This window comes from Apteryx rowi, unplaced genomic scaffold (genome assembly GCF_003343035.1).
Source record: "Apteryx rowi isolate R43461 unplaced genomic scaffold, aptRow1 scaffold_1419, whole genome shotgun sequence".
Taxonomy (NCBI): Eukaryota; Metazoa; Chordata; class Aves; order Apterygiformes; family Apterygidae; genus Apteryx; species Apteryx rowi.
The window spans coordinates 9,742-29,543 of NW_020447663.1; the positions used below are offsets into that span (position 1 = coordinate 9,742).

Below are 19,802 nucleotides of genomic sequence, written 5' to 3' on the forward strand. Positions count from 1 at the left end.
CACCCTGTCCCAGCTCAGGCTCTCCATCTCCTCCAAGCCTCCTCCCCAGGAGTGCAGCCAGCACAGGCAAGCTCCACAGCAGAGCCGCAGGGCTGCAAAAAGCAGCAGGAGCAGAGGGTCAGGGTCTTCAAGCAGCAAGGATCTCCAGGGCCACTTGCAAATGCAGCCACTGCATTTGTCCTCTCATTTCTCCAATTACTCTAAATTCAATTATTGTTGGAGCCTGTTCAGGCAAACAGGTGCCACTCTCCTCACAGGTGCAGACACCCCTCAGTGTTTGATAGTAAGTGTGACAGAGCAAAGGAGAAAAGCCTACAGCTGGCAGAGCCACTTCGCTCCTGTGGGATCCATATGATGGAAGAGAAACTTGCTTCTGCCTTGGAGAGGTGGGAGGAACCTGCAGCATTTGGCAGGCGGCTGTGCTAGCTCCCAGCCAAGACCACCTTCTCCTCCACTGTYGGCCACRTGGATTTTCAACAMCCCCATCCTGACAGCCAGGCTGCTAGKGCCACGGAGACTGAGCCAAGCTACYAAAGCCCCCAGCACTTGGTCTTCCCCATACAGCACAAGAGCTGCTCCGACCTCCCACAGCACCAGSCTCCACACTCATCTCTCTCCCAGGAGAGGCTCATGTCTCAGCACAGCCAGCCCACCATCATCTGCAATGATGCACTTAATGCACCAGCTCACTCCAGCGCCTTTCACTGCAAGTCCGTTGGGATGGCAAAGTTTCAGATAACAGGCTATGCTGCACCCACCCCGTGCAAGCCTCCGTGCCCATGTTCCACCTCCCAGGCTCTCTGCAGCTCCAGTTAACACAGGCAGGCTGCCACCAGGCTGTGCGTGAGAAGGGGTGAGCAGGGCACAGGGGCAGCACCGCCTTTTCCTTGCAGAAAYCAGAGCCCACCAGGAAACGCAGCCCGGTCCAGACAGCTCCCTCCCTTCCTTGCAGCAGCGTGTGAACAAACAAATATTGTTCAAGTTTCCACTTGCTCCCTGGCAAAAGCAGTTACTGAAAGCGAGGTTGCCAGGAGGAGGCCCTGAAGCCAGCCCCCTCCGTGCTCTGCCCTGGGCACACAGAGAGGATTAATTGAAAAGACAGACAAACACCATTAAAAGGCTTGGAAAATTTTATTCTTTAGTGAACTTTAATAGATTTTTGTTTGYTTTTTACACAATAAATATCTCAGTAATAGCATTTAACAGACTGGAATTCAAACCCACTTCAGTACCTAAACTCCCAGCAATGGGACGACTCTGGTGAAGTGATCAGGAACCCGTAGGACCGTAGCAGTGCCGAGAACCACTCACGGCTAGGTCTGCTTGTTTGATTGGTGTTTTATAAGGGAAGCAGACGAGCTGGTCCCAGCCCAGGGGTGGGCAGAGTCCGGCCACAGCCTCCTTGTACGGCACCTACAACCTAGCAGTGCGGTGCCCAAGCCATGCCAGTCCCCTGCTGACGGTGGCATCTCAGAAAGGCTCAGTGGGGAAGGGACAGAACCAAACCAGAACACCAACACAAGGACCAAGAGCTTCTTCGCACATGTTGTTTTACGGTCGCCCAGACCAGGAAGTGGGACAGCAGACTGAGCCTGCGCTGCAGCAGCGACAGCCGGCCAACCCTGTCCCTACCCAACAGCAGGTCCGTGGGAGAAGGCCAGGCTGTAAAGGGCAACAGGTCCAGGTAATGACTCACTAGGGAAGTCTTTCCTCCCTGTTYGCTCCATGGAGCCCTTCCACAGGTTTGCTTAGCCTTCAGTTATAGGGTTACAACTGGAAAAGAGGCTTTGATACAGCGCTCACTCAAAAGGAGACCTGGGCTGAGAATATCCTTGCATGAATAACCTTCCCCTTCCAGACAGGGCTGGCAATGAGAAACATTAATCACTAGTAAAACCAGAACGCATTTCAGTAAAAAGTTCAAGAAACAGTACCAAGCAAGTCTCCCCGCACAGGGGAGGCAAGATTTTGATTGAGGAGGGCCCAAATCTTGACCCACTGTTACTGAACGGCCACTGTGGATGCCGTTTGCCGAGACAAATGGCACCTTCTGGGGTGGTTTTGCAGCGAGTTTCGTTGAGGGCTGCAATCCCCTCAACACCTCCTTGGAGACCAGCCCGGAGATGCTTCCAGCCAGCCAGTGCTTTGAATACTTGCTCCCCGCAGACGTCAGGAGGACTTGCCCAGCCAGGACCACTGGAAGTGCCTCGGCAAGTGGTACCTTGTGGGTTTGTTTTGTTTTGTTTTAAGCCCAAAAGTAACTATACCAAACCAACAGCTACCACCAAAGGTCCTGGCAGACTAAACAAGGCAAGTTCACATCTTTGAACGAGGCCATCACTGATTTATAAGAAAAAAAGAAAAAAAAAGGAAATATTAGTGAGCTTGCTGGAATGTAATCGACACAGCCACAGCTCTTCCTAGGGATATCCTGGGCTTGGGGCTGGCAAAGCTCCTCTGCCTCTGCAGTCTGAGCAGTGCTTTTCTCTTCCCTTCCCTGCTGCTTGGGGCAAAGGGCACCAGGTGATGCTGACCACACCTGGCTGGGCCAAAGGATCATCTACAGACTAACAGAGGCCTTTTCCATAAGCAGGAGGTTAGTGCAGCGTCCATCTTCGCCATGTCCCAGGACAGCACTGAGCAGTCCGCACATCGCCTCGGCCATTGCTCCCGCTGCAGCGCTGTGAGGTAGAACAGGTGGGTAAGGCAAGCAAGATATTCAAAGCTGCAACTCCATGCCAGGGTTGCAGATCTGTGTTAGAGAAGCAAAGAGCAAGCGAGCTTTAGGCTCCATCTCAGCTCGATCAACCCTACTGACCCACAGAACCTAAGCACAACTGACACTGCACTAAAAGATTTTCGGATGGGGGTGCGTAAGGAAAGGGATCCTTCAGCACGCAACAAGAATTCCCACTTTCCAGGTAACTGATGCAAGCTAAGCAAAAAAGGGACAACTGGAAACAAGACTCTGTTTCAGATAAGTGACCTAAATGCAAGTTTGAAAAGGATACAAAACCCCTATGCAGTTTTGCCATGAGCTATGATCACCAGAGCTTTAGCTAACTGCTTGCATTTGTGCACAAAGCAACTGTTCTCTTGGATGCAATAGAGTAAAATAATAATAATAATAATAATAATAATAATAATAATAATCTTAGTTTCAAAAGCAACAATTCTCTAGAGGAGACTCTCCAGGTCTATAACAAGCAGGTACAAACGCTCTCCGAGGATAAGAATTTAGGGGCTTTGCTAGAACTGACCTGTTATTCAGAGGCACAGATCAAACCAGCTCTCAGACTAGAAACTACAGGTACTCAATGCTCCTGAAAAGTAACATCAGGCCAGCTCTATTTAAGGAGCTTAAATATACGTTTCAAGAGCCTTAAAAGCTCATGCTTTTAACATTCTGCTCCCATGACTCTGGCAGAGCTGCTTTTACTAGATTACTGACGTTTCAGAGCCAGAAGAGACTGTTACCAAGATCCTGTAGCAACTGAGACAGAAAAGAGGACTTAATTGCAGTGCAGACACATTGTGGGAAAGGAACCAACTAAAACCACWATACTTAAGTGCCTGATTTTCAGACGTTTGCAAGCCCGCAGGTCAGCTGCGGTATTTGCACTCGTAGGATGTTGGCAGTGTGACAGCCACCTTTACCCAAAGAGGTCCCAAAACCTACACTTCACCTTCAGCTCTGGCCCCTCTCGTTAATTCCTGAGCTGGGTTCCTGGATCAGCTCAGAGGCAGGAGCTGCAGATATGAACCATAAAACTGAGTTAAAAAATGGGTGGATTAACTCAGCCTGGAAGCGAGGCTGCCTCTCCACCTCGGCTACAGGATTCCTGCAGTGACGCTGGTTAATATGTCCCAGGCTTCCAAAAAAACAAACAAACAAACAAAAAAAAAACCCTGCTTCAGGTCAAAGGACCAGCCACAGCGCTGTAAGAAACACGAGCTGCTGGCAGCCCCAGCCACCTCTTTCCACAGTGCTAAGACGTGCCTGGAGCCCAAGGAGAGGAGATGGACGTCCCAGCAGCAGGACTCTGGCACAGGAGCCACACAACATGCACCGGCTCCTCTAGCCAAGGTCTGGGGCCTGAAGGACTGCAGCCCTCAACACCGTTCCCCAAAGCTAGTCCTGGCAATATTCTGGATAGAGATAAAATGTGCAGTACTGAAACAGATTTAGGAAAGCATAAAACAGCTTCACTATCAGCTCAGCAAGTTCTTCAGTAATTAAAGAATTTAAGAATTAAATTAAGAATTTAAGAATTTAAAGAAACTGCGCCTGGAAGAAGAGACAACACAGACCAGCTCTCATATACACGATAAGAAAAGTAAAAGGGTGAGTGCATATATTACCAGATCTGAATACGGATTCTGTCCGTTCCCAAGAGAGCACCATCATGCCAAAAGGACTGTCCATTAACAGAAAGAGAGGAGATCTGAAGACAGAATCTAACCAGCAAGGCAATTAAGTACTGCCATAATACAGTTACCCTCAGATACTGTTAGTGAGAAAGGAATAAATTTATTCTTAAGACTTAAAACAAAACCATTATTATTAATAAATAGTTTGTTTCTCAGCATGCCGCACCCCATCATGGCAAAATCAGTTTGGTCTTTCTATTCAAGTATTTCCATTCACCCAGAACCTGTGAGAAGCAGTCATTTAGTTTAAAATAGCCCAAACAGAAATCCACACAGCTTCGCAGCAGAACGTGTCAGGAACAGAGTCGGATGTGCACCGAGATCCAGGTCTGCTCTCACCTCGCTTTGCCATAAGCCTGCCTTGTGATAAGCAGCACTAGAGACAAGCGAGCCCGTTTTCCAGCACTGATTTTTAGTAGATATTTTTCTAGTTTGAAGGTGCAATAAATTAAGGCACCAAAATCCAGGACTCTCCAAAGATAAAGCCTGTGTAGATAGGAAGTGGTTCCAGATTTTAAGAGATGTCTTTGTCTCACAGCATGACAAATATTCGCAGGATTTTAGAGAGGAAGTCCTGCTTATGTTTAACATGTTTAACTTTCAGAAACAAAGGGTTTTGTTTTTTTTTTTTTCAGGGTATATTCCTATGTGAGCACTAGCCCACAGGTAGGTGAGACAACAGACAAACTGTGCGTTAGGGAGACAAAGTGACACCCCAAGATTTAAGATCAGGCATCTTCTCGCAGCATTAGCACTGGCCCAGTCCTTAGGGCCCAGCAGTGCTAACGAGAAGATGCAGGACAACACAAGCTCCAGCCTTGGGACCCCAGAACTCAACCGAAAAGTTGAGGGAGCAGCTCAGTTATTCCCTGCTCCTGCAAACACCTAACTAGAGAGAAATCATCCAACCTCCACYTCGTGTCAGTGCTGCTAGCACATTTTTCCTATCTGAACACGTTCCATATATAACTGTTGTGTCCCATTTCAAAGTTCCCTGTAGTTCTTGTGCAACTGTGATTTAAATCTCCCTCATWTTTCATTAAATAGCAAGAGTCAAAATTCAAGCACAGCCCAATTCCTCCGTACACTTAGGTTTTTTTCTGTACAATGTCAGTAAAATACATAGAATAAGCTACTTTATTAAATAAACTCTGAAAACCATTTGCCCCCTCTCCCAGATTAGACACCCTTTTCCAGACACGTAGCCATACAGACACATGAACATACAGACATTTAGTCTCACATTCCCACACCAAGCCCTCCCCGCGACGTTACCGCAGGTGAACGATCCAGCTCTCTCCTCGCGGGGCGTACCGTGACCGACCAACCATGTTTTCACMCGTGACAACACGCAGAGCAGTCACGCTCCATGTACAGTGAATGCCATGAACCAAATTCAAGATTTCAAGTCTCGTAGTCTGCATGACAATGATTCAAATTTACAAAAGAAAAAGCGTTAAATAGTAGTTACAGTTTGAAGGTTTCCTACCGCAGGAAGATTCTTCACCTGCAGAAGGAAAATTCGGTGACCAAGCTTCTACAAACCACGTTGCACAATAATCAGTGTATAAGCAACTTTGTTCCCATGGTAAATTACATATGAACAATCTGYTGTGCTTGTTCGCTTCCGGATGCAGCCTTTCCAGAGCCTGGGTTTAAGCTACACTCTTCATTCAAGCACAAATCTTCATTAAATAAAGTGAACAAAAAAGAAAATCAGCATTCAGTCTTCACCACCCCACTCAACTCAATTGAAAAAAAAATTAAAAAATAAAATCAATGAAAACATGCCTTTTACAAATGGACGTTAAACAAATATATCCCTGGATGAGACACGCAGCTGTTGGGGACAATGGTATTGAAAATAAAGTGGTATTTGAAAAGGACCTCACCCCCCACACCGGTGAGCTTTCTGAAAGTGAACATACACGCAACCAACACAACATTTATTAAGGTGCTTTTCTAAGCTGTGGATTTGCTGCTGATGGTCTGGTGGGAAGGGCTATGTGCAGAGCGGGCCTGGCTGTAATGCTACAAAACAAGAGGTCCAGGCAGCATGTAATGACCCCATGGAGTTGACCTTGAACAGCAAGTTCATACTGGCATGAAGGAGGAGTTTGGCTCTATGTTACAGAGGCTGTTTTAAGCCACTTTTTGCCCTAACCACTGCCAATTGGAGCCCACACCCCAAATGCCAGCCAGGGAACACGCATGGACAGACAAGAACAGTGTCGAGACATGGTCCTAGGTACCCGCAGCTGGATCAGGGGAGGGGGAAGCTGCCTTCCCTCTTTTAAATGAAACTGAGTCCTGATTCCTAAGCCCCCCACGTGGAATACTGCTAGAAATTGTTCTTAAGAAGTCGCAAGTATTTGCCTGAATAGGCTAGTGCAGGAAGGCAGGACAGAACAAGAGAACTGTCACCAGCTGTTCCTTAAGTACTGGCTCAGGATAATAGTTGTCTGACAGGATTAGAGACAGAGAGGAATCCCCCTACCACCAGGATGTTCCCCTGACCTTGTAGAAATCAGTTGCTATGCTGTTTTTGGCAACAGGTCGAGATGCTTCGCTCAAGTAAAGTCATCTGCGTCCCCGACCAGCTTTATCTGAGCAAGAACTGGAATCTGAGGTTTCACCGGGAACATTCAGCTGGTCTAATATACAGTAATAGAGACCTGAAAGGCTACCCTCCTTGTCCAGTTTCACCAAATAACCGTAGACTTGTGTTCACACAGCAGCGGGGGCCATTCTGTACCAATCCTGCCCTGGCTGCACTGGAAACCATGCGTACTTTGCCCTGATGTCTGTCCAGAGGATAGGTTTAGATCTGTGGTGATGGTTGAAGTATTTACAGGTATTTGCAGCAGTTATTTACAGTACTTCTGCAGACTGCAAGCTGATTTTCTCTTCTTCCACTCCTAGTCAATCTGTTGTGGGCTTCTTTAGCGAGAAAGGCCGTATATTGAAGTGCCTGCTCAGCTGGCTCACCTGGGGACAAGGCAGACAAGAAGACTGAGTTAGTGAGGCTCAGACAGTTGAGAAGGAAAGTGGGCAGAGAGCTGGACCAGTTCCTTGCCACGATGAAAAGGCCCTGCCACCTTCCTGCACCCATTTTCTCATCATTGCCCACTGTGTTTTGCATGGTCCCAAACTCTTGAGCTTCTCCAGACCGCGCACAGAAGCTAGCAGGTCCTGCCCTGCCTTCCTCCCATGTGCCAACTTCTCCCACTGCACCAGGTGGGGCTGAATTTCTCCACCCTCTTCCCCAAGTGGTTTTATATGGCAGGGTTTTACAGCAGTTAAATCCCAGATGCTGCTGGAAGAACAGCTTTGAGGAACAGAAGGAATAGCTTGGCCTGTCCAGGTGTGTGCTCACCTCCATCTTGCCCTCCCATCAGGGGAGAGAGTCAGAACCATTCTGCCCCAAACCCAGGCACTCAGGATTTTACCCTGCAGCATTGCTCCCTCTCTGCTCCTTTGAGCAATATTTTTTAATATCTTGCCTAAATTAATTCAATAGTCTCAGATATCTATGTGGAAAATTGCTCCCCAAATCCTTCCACAGTTAGAACTGAGAGTCAAATATCTTGCACTGAATATGAAGACACAGAAGGGTTATAACTGTACTTGTACAGTGAGCAGGATCAGGCCTGCTCACAGATACATATCACAGCAAGGAGACCTAATACAGGTCTTCACCCACAGTACTGGACCAGCCCTGCCAGCCAAACCCCTGTGCAGCAGCACGAGGCTCCCCAGATAAGCACTGCTCACTTAGGTTGCAAAGAGAGCAGAGCCCAGCCTCCTTCCCCCAGTTCCTTCCCTGTAAGAGCAGCCTGCTCACAGCACTCTCCACGCTGCATGGATCCACACGGGACCGTCCAGGGAGGCTGCTCCCCGAGACGTGCCGATGCAGGCTGCACGTAACGCTGTAGGAGCTGTTCAACATCCCCCACAAAGCCCCCTTTTACACCAGCCTTAGAAAGAAAGTTCTCACTGCCTCTTTTGAGGAAAAGAGAAAAACCACACAGGATTAAAAGCTTCATTAGGAAATGTGCTTTCAGACAAGGTTAGGCAAAGAGTCCCACCAGGCCATTAGCCCCAGAAACACCACTTACTTCTAAGTGCTCTCCAGCTGGCAAGGCACAGAGCGATGGATGAACAGCCAGGTCTCAGGGGGCCTGCTTGCCCTGCTCCCCAGCCTCACCGCTCCTTGCCTCCCCCCAGCCCGTCCAAGGCAAAGGGCTTCTCCATAAGGCGCCAGTGGCACCAGCAAACACAGCTTCTGCCCAGCGCGGGGCCAGCAGCCAGACATCTCCAAACAGCACAGTTTGGGGTGTACTGTTGCTGACAGCAGCGACAGCCCTTAGGTCTGCATCACACACAGAAAGATGCACAGCTTCATCACCTCCTCTCCCACTGCTTCCCTGAAGCCTCCATACCAGGATCTGAGCTCCCTGCCCTCCCCTGATCCCACACCAGCTCAGTCCCCACTTCCACCAGCCATTGCAGTCGTGCAGAACCAGCCACGGCTGGGTCTGGGGTGCGCAAAGTGCTGCCGAGCATCAGCAACCGCTTGTGAGGACATGAGTCCACCCAGGAGAATTGGGAGGAGGATGCTGTGACCGCAACCCCTTTGGACTGGTTACAGTTGGCCTCCCATAGCTTAGAGGCTTCCAGTTTACAGGATGAAAGAAGTTACTCTGCTTCCGATATCTGGCCTCTTTCTTTCCATATTAGCGTGAATTAGCAACAACTGTAGAACTACAAAGAAGCAGAGCAGCAGACAAGAGGATAAAAAGCATAGTGCAGCACAAGCATTTGATGATCGTAAAGTAAAAGTCATTACAAGAATCAGAAGCAAGCAGTGCTGAACAGCACCAGACACTGAGCTGGGCAGCAAGTCAGGACAGAGGATTTATTCCAATTTGTTACTCCCAAGTCAGGAATAGTTTGGTATTACATGCTATTCAAAGAGCCTTAAAAGACTCTTCAGCTCAATACAGGCTCTTTTATCCTGGTAGAGGAGACTGTGTAGATGGGCCTGGAGTGGGTGGATGATGGAAACATAGAAACTCAGGTGAGCAGAGCACTGAGAAACTCACTGCAGGGGTTGGGCAAGCACGGGTAGATAGGAGAATTACACCTTTTCATCAGTCCCCCATCTTCAGCTATGATTCCAAGACCAAATTTATTTAAGCTATTCAAATCCTACTTGCACAGAAGCCTCATTACACTAATTGGAAAGGCAAGACAACCTGGGAATTGCTTCCTTACTATAAGTACAGTTCAGACTTGACTCTGGAGGCTCCACATTAGACCTGAAGTTCCTAGGTGACAGGACTTTCCAAGGAGGGGGTACACACATGGTAGCAACCAGCTCTGCAGGGAACATAGGGTCGCTTGCCCTAGTTTCTCAGCAGTGTCCTGGTGTCCTGGGGCATTTCTAATGGGACTCCTCAGAGCTGGTTTTCTCTTCTCTATTAATCAAAGCTCAGGGAGTCAGGCAGCGTTTGCACTGAGCAAAGGGAGCAAATCAGTCCTTGGATCTCCACACAGCCCTTGCAGCAGAGGYGAAGGCCGAGCAGTTGCAATGTCACCGTGTTCTCTGCGGTGACACCTTCCCTCTACAGCCTGGATCTGCCAACAACATGCGCAGGGCATGCCAGGAAGGTCACAGACCGAGCTCATTAGCCAGAGTAACAGTAACAGCAGTTTAGTTTTTTAATACTAAAAATCCCAAATTAAGAACTCCTGCCCGACATCCAGACAACATCTACCCACTCTGGATATCTACTGGAACGGCCCTTCCTGCTGCCTGAGGTTCTGTGGCAGGGAACCCAGCCTCAGCCAGACATCAAGGCCTACGCGGCACGTGCCAACACAGATGAAGTGCCTGGAACTCAGCCTCACACCCCTCATCAACCACCGCTCTGTGTCACTGAATCCTAATTTGTCTATAGCCACAGCCCACATCCTGGGTCCCAGCGTGATCAAGCTTGTTTGACCCTTAATACAACCCCTGTGATCTTTCTGGCAACCCAACTCAGCTTGCATACAACCGCTGGTCTCTAAGCTGCAACTGCCACCAAGATGAGTTAAATACTTGCATCTCTGCTGCCGTGTTTATTTCAAACCAACCTCTGATACAACAGCCCCCGATCACATCGTGGAAAGCTTGTTTCCAACCTACGCAACAGCCCACACAACCTTGCAAGGAAGTTGCCTCAAGTTTCACGTGGTCGCAGATGGTGTGAAAGGAAGCTGGGTGGCCCCAGCTATTTTCACCAATATTCCCATTTTTAACCAGAGTATTCTCCACCCCAGGCAACCGCAACACCCATGTAAATCCTATGATCAGAGCACAGCAGCTAAGCCCAAAGCCTAAACACTGAGTTTACGTACCACTATCACTCCGTAGTGGATGTGCGCCAGGGTGAGGAGAGCAGTTAACAAGTAGAGGAGAAGTGTTTCGCCGTTCGGTGCGAGTCCAGACATCACCACAAAGAGCACCACCGCTATGGGGATCAGCATCCAGTTCAAAGGCTGGCAGCGCGTGCTGCTCATCTGACAGACAATCAGCTGGCACTGCAGGAAGAGAGAGCTGTCAGAGGTACCCTGGCTCGCATCCGGTACTGCCTCTGCAAAGCCAGAGCCATCCATCACGCAGACAGGAAGGTCACGTATGTACATGTACCAACATCTGCGCTTAAAACTACCACCACTGACTCCCCCCCAGAAAACTCAGGATCTTTCTTTGCATTAGAATTCCTTCAGGGCACATGAAGCAGGGCAGACAAGTCACAGGAGACAGGCATCGAGGGCATCTTTCAGAGAAAAAGGAGCTCCCTTGAGTTGACCAAGCCTCTCCAGCATTATCTGCAGAAAATCCTGCCAAGCAGCAGGCTCAGCTGCCGGACCCAGAACACGGATACACAGAGCTCCATGGCTGCACATCTGAGATGGCAAGCACAGATGCCTTTGTTTGCTCAGGTCTCAAGCAAATACAAATGCAATATGCAGCTAAATCAGATTTTGACAAAAGCTTTAGTCCCTCCCATTTTAAGTTAAGCCAAAAAAAAAAAAAAAAAAGGCAGGAACTCCCTCTATATCAGCAGTCTGCTATTCACAACATAGAGGATGCATGCAATTTAACTATTTCTCTGGTTTCTCAAGAGCGAGAGCTGCAGTACAGAAATGCCGACTTTACAACCTCTGCCCACTTTCCCATTTGTTCTTTCAGTCAAGGCAAAATAGAAAAGCTGTTTTAAGCTAATCTTCATATCTCCCTTCTTTCTTCCAGTTGGAACTTGGTCTTTTTCTTCCTGCCACCCAAGCACCATGAGACACTTCAGTTTCCCAAAGGACAGACCAGAGCATAAAGCACTTACAGAAATGTTAGCAAAGGCTGTTCCAACCATGAAATAGAAGAGCCTGGGATGGACCTCCAGGATGTCCATCGGTGACACAAAGATCCAAGTGGTGCAGAGCACGAAGAGCAACACTGGGGACACCAGTGGTAGTGTGATTTCATACACAGAGTGGTGCTTCAAGGTGTTATTTTTATAGGCCCTGAAAGGCAAGAGATCAAAGAAATGAAAATACCTGGAACCACAGCTACAAGTTACCTGGTCCCTTTCTCCACAAGAGAACTATAAGATCTTGTTGGTCACACTGCTACCCAAAGCTGTTGATATCAGTCCATAAGTGCAGACACACAAGGAAGACGTGCATCTTGCTTGTTAACGTTGTTAAAAAGCTCCCAAATTACAGAGGTGCCTCGTTGGTTTTATGGCTTGTGAACAACAGGGCAAGCCTTCAACAGCTGGTGGCCCTTCTGCAAGACCCTGTTCAGCAGGCTGCCAGCCCACTCTCTGTGGTGGGCCCTACAAACTGGGACCTTCTGATCTGTAAGAGCCACCTTGTCACACTAAAGACAGTCATCCAAAAACTATTAAGAAATCCAAGTTATAAGAGGGTTTGGGGGTTCTTGCAAAGGTGTTAGCATGGGGAAGGAGACTTGCAGAGGAAGAAACTTACTTGTAGAAGTTATATAGACTCATTGGCAGCGTCACAGTGAGTGCACAAGCTGGAAGAGAAAGAGCCACGTTACTGCCCCACGGTAGAGGGAATCTCCGTCATGTGCACCCCGGGAACGGACAGATGGTTGCGCTCTGCTTTAAGTTGCTTGCCACAAAAATAGCTCAGAGGCGCAGCAAGAATAGTCTAGCACAGTTAAAAGTAGGCAATCATAATTCTGGTTCAAGAGCTGTAGTTACAAGTTAAGGTCTGCTATAAATTAAAGACTTCTGAATTTTAAAAAGTTGCATTAATGAGCCCAGCCTTATGTTTTAAACTGTTACAAGGTTTAATTATACTGTCTTTAACTGAAACATGAGGTGAGTTCAAACTCTACAAGTAGTCACACTGCTGTGCACTAAGGAGTTTTCAGTCTTAATATTGAAGCCAATTTGCTATTTTTCCCACTATGTACAAGCATTTTCAGTTCCCATTTGTGGAATAAAAAAAGTTATTTTGAATTAACTTGAAAATGATACAAAGAGCGTAAATGGTGTTGAAAACTTCAACCTCATTAAGAAACAACAACAGCTACACTCAAACCTATGAGAGTCTATCACAACTTCTTCCTTGTTTATCCAACATTATGTATTTTAATAGAGCTGCACATAGTATTTCTGCTTTTAATAACCCAACTCCTATCCAAGTGCACAAATTTGGTCAGCAAATGCGTCATGCTCCATTTTCCACATAAGAAAATGACTAAGTGCATTTATTATTCATCTATTAAATTATATGGCTGCCAAAGCAAAGCTCAGATATCCTCCTGATTAAGAAAAAGTGCAAGCATTAGATTTAAATGTAACCATTCAAACATATTAACTTGAAATTAAGCAGAGATAATTAACCCCTAAAGAAAGAAACAGATATAGATTAAGAAAAATTAAATCGAACAAGAACTTCTGAGTAATCAAATTACATCAAGCAAAAATAGTTCTCCCCCGCTAAGTTTCACCCATGTTATTCCCCTGTTTGCCGCAATTTGTTCTGAATGAGCACCAGAGGGAAAGGCCAGACTTTTCTGGAGGAAGGTTGCACACCCTTTTATTTAATTTTTGGATGGGTGAGTGGAAGGCAGGATTTCCAGAAAGGAGGGTGCATTTTCCCACCTCTTCAGCTAAAACTTTCCTCCCTGCAACAGCCCCGGGCTCCCAGCTGCATCCTTTGGGCTCTGGTCCTGCTCCACAAGCGCAGCCTGCCCAAGGCCATTGCCAGGTCTGCGCTGCAGGACAAGACGCGGCCAGGCTCTCCTGCCAGCACTACCTTGGCGGAGGTTGCTCAGCTGGACAGAGCCTCAAGCAGCAAACCAATCGCCCTGTGCAAACAGCACGAGCGGTCCCCAAAATCATGCACCAACCTGCACGCAGGCATGCCCACCGTGGGCAGGTCTGCACTACTGCATAGTCTAAAAACCTTGCAACTCTTCCCGAAAAGAAGCTGTGCTTCCCCTGGACAACATGACACCTGATGTTCCTGCACACAGGCAACTCCTTTTTCCACCCACATGGGTATTCAGAGGAGACATGCATTCACACGCTCGCAGATCCCAGACTCGAGGGAGCCTCATATTTACCACCCGCGGGCCAGGTCTCAGCTCCAGCAGCCTCCCAGCCGGGCAGGCAAGCCCAGCCTAGAGCAGAAGTCGCATCACTTTGTCAGCTCTAGCTTAACCCTCAGCAGCTCTCATTTGCTCAGGCTCAAATCCAGCTACGCCGCTCCAGGCAAGGAACCGTTTCATGCCTGTCTGCACAGCACCTTAACCCCAGCTACGCGGCACCGGGCTAATCCCTGGAGCAGCAGCATGCACTTCCACCCTTGGGATTAGCACAAAATAAATCCAAAGGCATGATCCCAATATACACAGTATTTCCTTATCTTTCAATCAACACAGACCCAGGTACACCAGGGCTAGTTAACTTCTGCCAATTAATTAGGCAGAACAATCAAAGGGCAGGCTGCAAGAACATCCCGATTAATCAATTCATTAACAGCCTACAAGAACTTTCATTAGAGCAAACAGAACAGCATTATAAAATAATTCAGACATTCAGTTTGGGTAAAAGTTGGTGTTTAAAAGACAGGCTTCAACATGGAGTTTCTTACCAATAATCATTGCAGTGAATAGGTCTCTATATAAGAAATTAAACAGGAAAGGTGCATACCAGGCCTCAACTCCCACAATGGCTGTCACTATGTAGACGATTGAAATGGTCTGAAAGAAAACACAGAACAGAAGCAGGCGTGAGTAACCAGACGGACGAGTCTGGTGGCATGGGACTTGGCAGAGCGAACAGGCCTGCCAGGTAGCTTCAGGGAAACGCAGCTCTCCCAGTACACTTTAAACTACACAGTGTTCGTTTATCCCCACCAGCATTGCAGGGAAGGTGGGGGGAAAACCACACAAAACAAAAACCAAAACACCCCACCCAAAACAACCTTGTGCTACAAGACTAAGTCTAATAAAAGTCTAATAAAAACGTAGTAGCTGAGCTGCTGAAAACTACATAGGTCATCATGTTCTTCTAGTGAGAGGAAAGCAAGCGCAAAGGCTGTTCCGCACAGCATGAGCAAAGATGCCCTTGCACAGCTTGAATTCACAAGATGCTTAAAACAAGAGACAGGTTTTATACTACAAGTTGCAATGACCAACTCTGATACACTTTCTAGGAGTAAACTACAGCCTTGGAGGGTTTGTTCAGGGACCCTTTCTTATACCTGTCTGTTGAAGCAATATGGAAAAAAACAAAAAAAAAACAAACAAAAAACCCACAACGTTATAACAAGGCATGCTTTTTAGTTTAATAGTAATAGTAGTCCTGAACTTGAGTGAAACACACTGCAGGGTACCTTAGTCCTCAACCCTCCACCTTCCTGTGGAGGTCAGAGATCCAAAAGCTTTAGGGTTTAGCCATGCTTCTGGAGAAAGGGGTCAGAATATAGCTAGTCAGAGGAGACCAGCTAAAGGCCTCCTTTTACTTGTAAAGATTGTTACTGCAATTAATACTGCTGCACCTGGTCACTCTCCTTCCAAATTTTTGCATTTCTCATCCAGGATCTGATAAGTCAGGAGACAAATATTGTGCACTGCTTAGTGCTGTAAGACTACACACTGGCTAGGAAAGACAGTTTCAAGCAGTAAAGGTGAATTTTACTCATACAGAACTGCATCTCAGTTCTGATGAACTCTTCCGAAGGAGTTTCCTTCTCAGAAATCCTTAATGATAGAAGGTCATGCTGACATACCAAAGAATTCATCGTTGTTAATAAAAGTCTTAACATCCACCATCCAGTTACCACGGTACAGACAGAGCAGCACCTCCTGGAGGAACCTTTGATCCAGGCAGAGAGTGATCAACATGCCAGTTAGTTACTCAGCTGCATTTTGACACACATCCTGCTAGTGCAGAAAGGCACCTCAAACTTCTTGGACTTCAATGTACCCACACTGATGCAGTGTAGGAAACTAGAGCAACAATTCAAGTAGCTAACGCATGAAACCTTAGCACAGCAGACAGAAACCAGGCACAGGAAATCCAAGTCAATATCCATTTTTCAAGGCTAATTTCTTTCCCACTAGTACAGAAAGTCCAAAAGAAAGCACAAAAGCTACTCATAACAGAAAAAGCCACACCGTACCACATAAACCTCCCTGGACTTTGTTTTTGAGAAGCTGGATTTAAGGCCACATGACACTTGCTCATTAAAGCAACTGGAACTCAAAGGCATGCAAGGAGCCTGCTCCATTCTGCATGCAAAGGACTCAGTGCCTCACCTTTGAGAGGGTTCCCAGTGCTGAGCTGCTCAACCTGGTGCACATCAGGCATGTGGCTCAGAAAGTGCTCCTCCACGACGCCTTGACACAGGCAGAGCACACTCACATCCAGACAGCATTGCAGTGACTGATTTACAAGGTTTTAGACACATAACAGAGCTACATGCATCTCTCAGACACTTCAGTGGGCGATATTAGCCAGACATGCTTGCAGTTTATCAAATTTCTTCTGTTGAAGTAGAGAAGTGGCTGTGACATGTACTTACCACCTGGCTGATGTCATATCCCCAGGGAAGGAAGAGAATCCCTGTGTTATATTTCTCCCAGTGGGAGAGGATGAATGAAAACAAGACCACCCATAAGAGGAGGTACAGAACGAAGACACTGACGCCCGTGGAGCCCCGTCCAAAGGTGGAGTAGACTGTCACAACAAAGTACACGCATGCCCAGCTGTCCAGGCCATGATCAAAGAGCTCTCCCAGTGGTGTGCTGGAGTTGGTCCGGCGAGCTTGTTTCCCATCAACACCATCTGGAAAGAAAGTAAAGAGAAATATGGAGTTGCACTGGAAATCCCCATGCAGAGCAATGGGCCTGCTCACAGCTGCTGAAGTTATCACAGGGAGTGAACACCAGCTTCCACTGCCTCCATCCTCTATGGGGAGTGTGTTTTTTCTGGTTTGGGGGTTGTTTTTTTTTCCCCTCCTCTCTCCTTTTTTCCTTCCCCTCTCCTTACAACCAAGAAGTAGAATAGGAGGAAAGTCTTATTTACAGGTTAAGATTATATTTAACATTGTCCAGAGCCAGAATTTCACAAATCATCTCAAAGCCAGTTCCAGCATGTGCCTTTTGCATCCCTTGCTCTGAGCCAACTTGCTTCCATCCACTTTGCAAAATAACTTCTGGAAACTGCTCTAGTAGCCCAAGCAACAATTAAATCAGGGCATGGCAGAAGCCCAGAATCAAAGAGTTTCTCAATAGGCACGGAGATAAGACGACACACAAGTGCAGCAAGAACAGATGACTGACACATCACAAACTGCCCCCCAATCGATTGCGACTAGATAAAGTCTTACCTAACGTATAGGCCATGAAGTTGAGGAGACCCACAACGACCCACACTCCACTTGGAACGTGCTGGTGATCAGGAGCTGCAGAGATCAGAAAGACCCAAGACAGGACAGCTCAGTATGTACTTTCAGTAGGTTTGTTTTGGCACCAGAGGCACAGCAACAAGGACCAGCGGCTCACCAATACAAAGCACTCGCACAACTGAAACAGTGAAAACGAGACATTAGCTTCCCAGGACGCAATGGCAGTATGAAACCTGGTGAAATCAGGTGAATAACGTGAAAGCAGGTCAGTGAGAACAGGAGTCATAGGACTTCATTTTCCAGGACCTACTTCTCCTCTCTTCCCACTTCCCCAAAGTCATAGGATCAAAGACCTAGTGACGGCAGCTAGCAACTGTAGTCCAAATGCATGACAGGAAAGTGCATGCAGACTGGACTATCCTCCATCACTTGCTAATAGAGCCAACATCGAGCAGAGCAACTCTGCTGGACAAGTGACTACACCCTTCTTCTCAGACACGCAGGGAATGCCTTCCCAGTCTCCAGCCTGCATCCTGCTGATCAAAACAGTTCTCTTCAGAATATCACCTCTTCCTTCAGCATCGTTTTGACAGCTAGCCAGCTTAGCTTTCTGCAACTCTAGGAGCCAAAAGTTTGCATTTAAAAAAAAAAAAAAAAGCAAGAAGAGACACAGACTCTTTGCAGCAGCCTCACAGGGAGGCACGTGGAGGTCTTCTAGGAGGAACAATGATTCCACATAAGGGTGCCTCGTGTTTCCTTAGAGCAGCATAAAGGCGCCTTTCCAGCAAAACTACTCACAGACGCTGCAAAGCATCTCAAATCTACGAAACTGTCCAACAAGGAGGGAAAGTACAAGCCTCTGGAGGCCTCCTCAGCAAAAGAAGTGCTTTTTCTCCAGGTAGGACATGTGTAACGTACATAAAAGCATGAGTTTGTTCTGCTGTGCCTCTGGCAGAGCCAAAGTTTCTGGACATCTGACCTTCCAGGGATCCTTACACTGAGCTTTCTTCCTTGAGCTATTGTCAACATTGCTACATACGGCTCACAGACCAAAAAATGGTCCGAAACTTAACTAACAGGACCACTGGTGCCACTCAAGTTTTTGAAAGCCTGGTGTATTAATAATAGTACCTGTCTACCTACAGACAAAGTCAATCCCAAGAAACCAGTATTTTTCCACACTGAATTGTGTTTTGATGATTGGCCCAGTTCTAAAAGAACTGAGCAAACTCTTCTGAGACCTAAACTAAACCCGGCAGGGGGAAGGGGAGAGAAAAATACAGAAATTAAGACATCAGTAAGCGACAAGGAAAAAATTAATACGGCATGATAATTCTCAGACATCTCCACAAGGGGGGGAAACACAACCAAACCTTCAACCCTTGGGGGGCAGGGGAGAGAACGGATGGAGAGTACTTGGGGAGCGCAGTGCAATTTCCACTCTCTTAGTCAATCTCTGCTGTTCTGAATCCAACAAAAAGGCAAGATGAAGTTTTTAAAGCATGCAGTTAAAAAAAAGTTGTGTGCATCCTTGCAATATGCAAAATGTTAAAACAGAGATAGGGGGTTCTGTCTTTGTTAGTTTGAACATGGTGCTGGCTTGTTTTTGCAAGGGGGAAATTAGCTGGGATACAAACAAAGCTCTATTTGCTGACTTTCAGGAAAGCAGTTTCACACTGCATACTGTTTGGTTTTAAAATGAGAGCATTAGGTTCTTAACTCTGAAAACAGAGCTGCTTCCTACTCAGAAAAGTTTGGCTATTTCCTCCTCCCTTACCCACATACCCCCAGCCAGGCACACATCCACCCAGCAGCTAGAAGGAAGGTGTCGTATTTGGGCAAGTCTGGCATGAAGCCCAGCAACTTTCATTCTCAATTCTTCAAACTGTCCTTCCTCTGACACAGCCACCTGGCTCTGGGAATGCCCAGATTAACAAGGCTAATCAGCGAGCACCGGCAGTGGCAGTAGAGAAGTTAAGAGATTTTACCACTCCAATGCTTTACATCCAAACAGAAACAGGCAGCCTTACCAGAAGCATAAAAGTCAGGGTCGAAGTATGCCATGAGGAAGAAGTTGAAGACAAGCAGCAGGAAGCCAGAAAACGTTATCAGATTTGGGGCCAGCCAGGTAGGGAAGATCTATGGGAAATCAGCAAAAGAACACGTGAACTCATTAACACATGTAATAAGGACTAGACGCTGCTCTTGGCCATGGCAGAAGCCTGGTTACAATCACGGGCGTTAGAAAACGCTGCTTAGTCACATCTGACTTATTGCAGAGCAACAAAAAGCTTTAGGCTATGATGCAACGAGCTCTGCGCAGGCTGCGATCTGGAAGACCGCACCCTTTGCATTAGTCACACCACAAACCGAACAGGTCCTTTCCACCAAAGCAGATCCTTTCAGCTGACAGTGTTTTGTGCAAAAGA

At 47.2% G+C, this 19,802-nt stretch overlaps 1 protein-coding gene across 3 annotated transcripts in view; it reads right to left on the reverse strand.

The window, feature by feature from the left end:
* Positions 1–1,112: 1,112 nt before the first annotated feature.
* The window catches only part of SELENOI (selenoprotein I), a 35,490-nt gene continuing 16,800 nt past the window's right edge, over positions 1,113–19,802 (reverse strand). For 2 of the 3 annotated variants that reach the window (XM_026058022.1, XM_026058024.1), the window contains exons 3-10: positions 19,404–19,512; positions 17,356–17,430; positions 16,549–16,811; positions 14,614–14,722; positions 12,472–12,520; positions 11,823–12,003; positions 10,837–11,019; positions 1,113–7,419 (exon numbers count right to left, since the gene is read on the reverse strand). In XM_026058022.1, coding sequence (XP_025913807.1) covers positions 7,303–7,419; positions 10,837–11,019; positions 11,823–12,003; positions 12,472–12,520; positions 14,614–14,722; positions 16,549–16,811; positions 17,356–17,430; positions 19,404–19,512 — 1,086 coding nt within the window. In that variant the 3' untranslated portion in view covers positions 1,113–7,302. The remainder of the gene's footprint in view (positions 7,420–10,836; positions 11,020–11,822; positions 12,004–12,471; positions 12,521–14,613; positions 14,723–16,548; positions 16,812–17,355; positions 17,431–19,403; positions 19,513–19,802) is intronic. The other variant, XM_026058023.1, reaches the window with a different exon arrangement.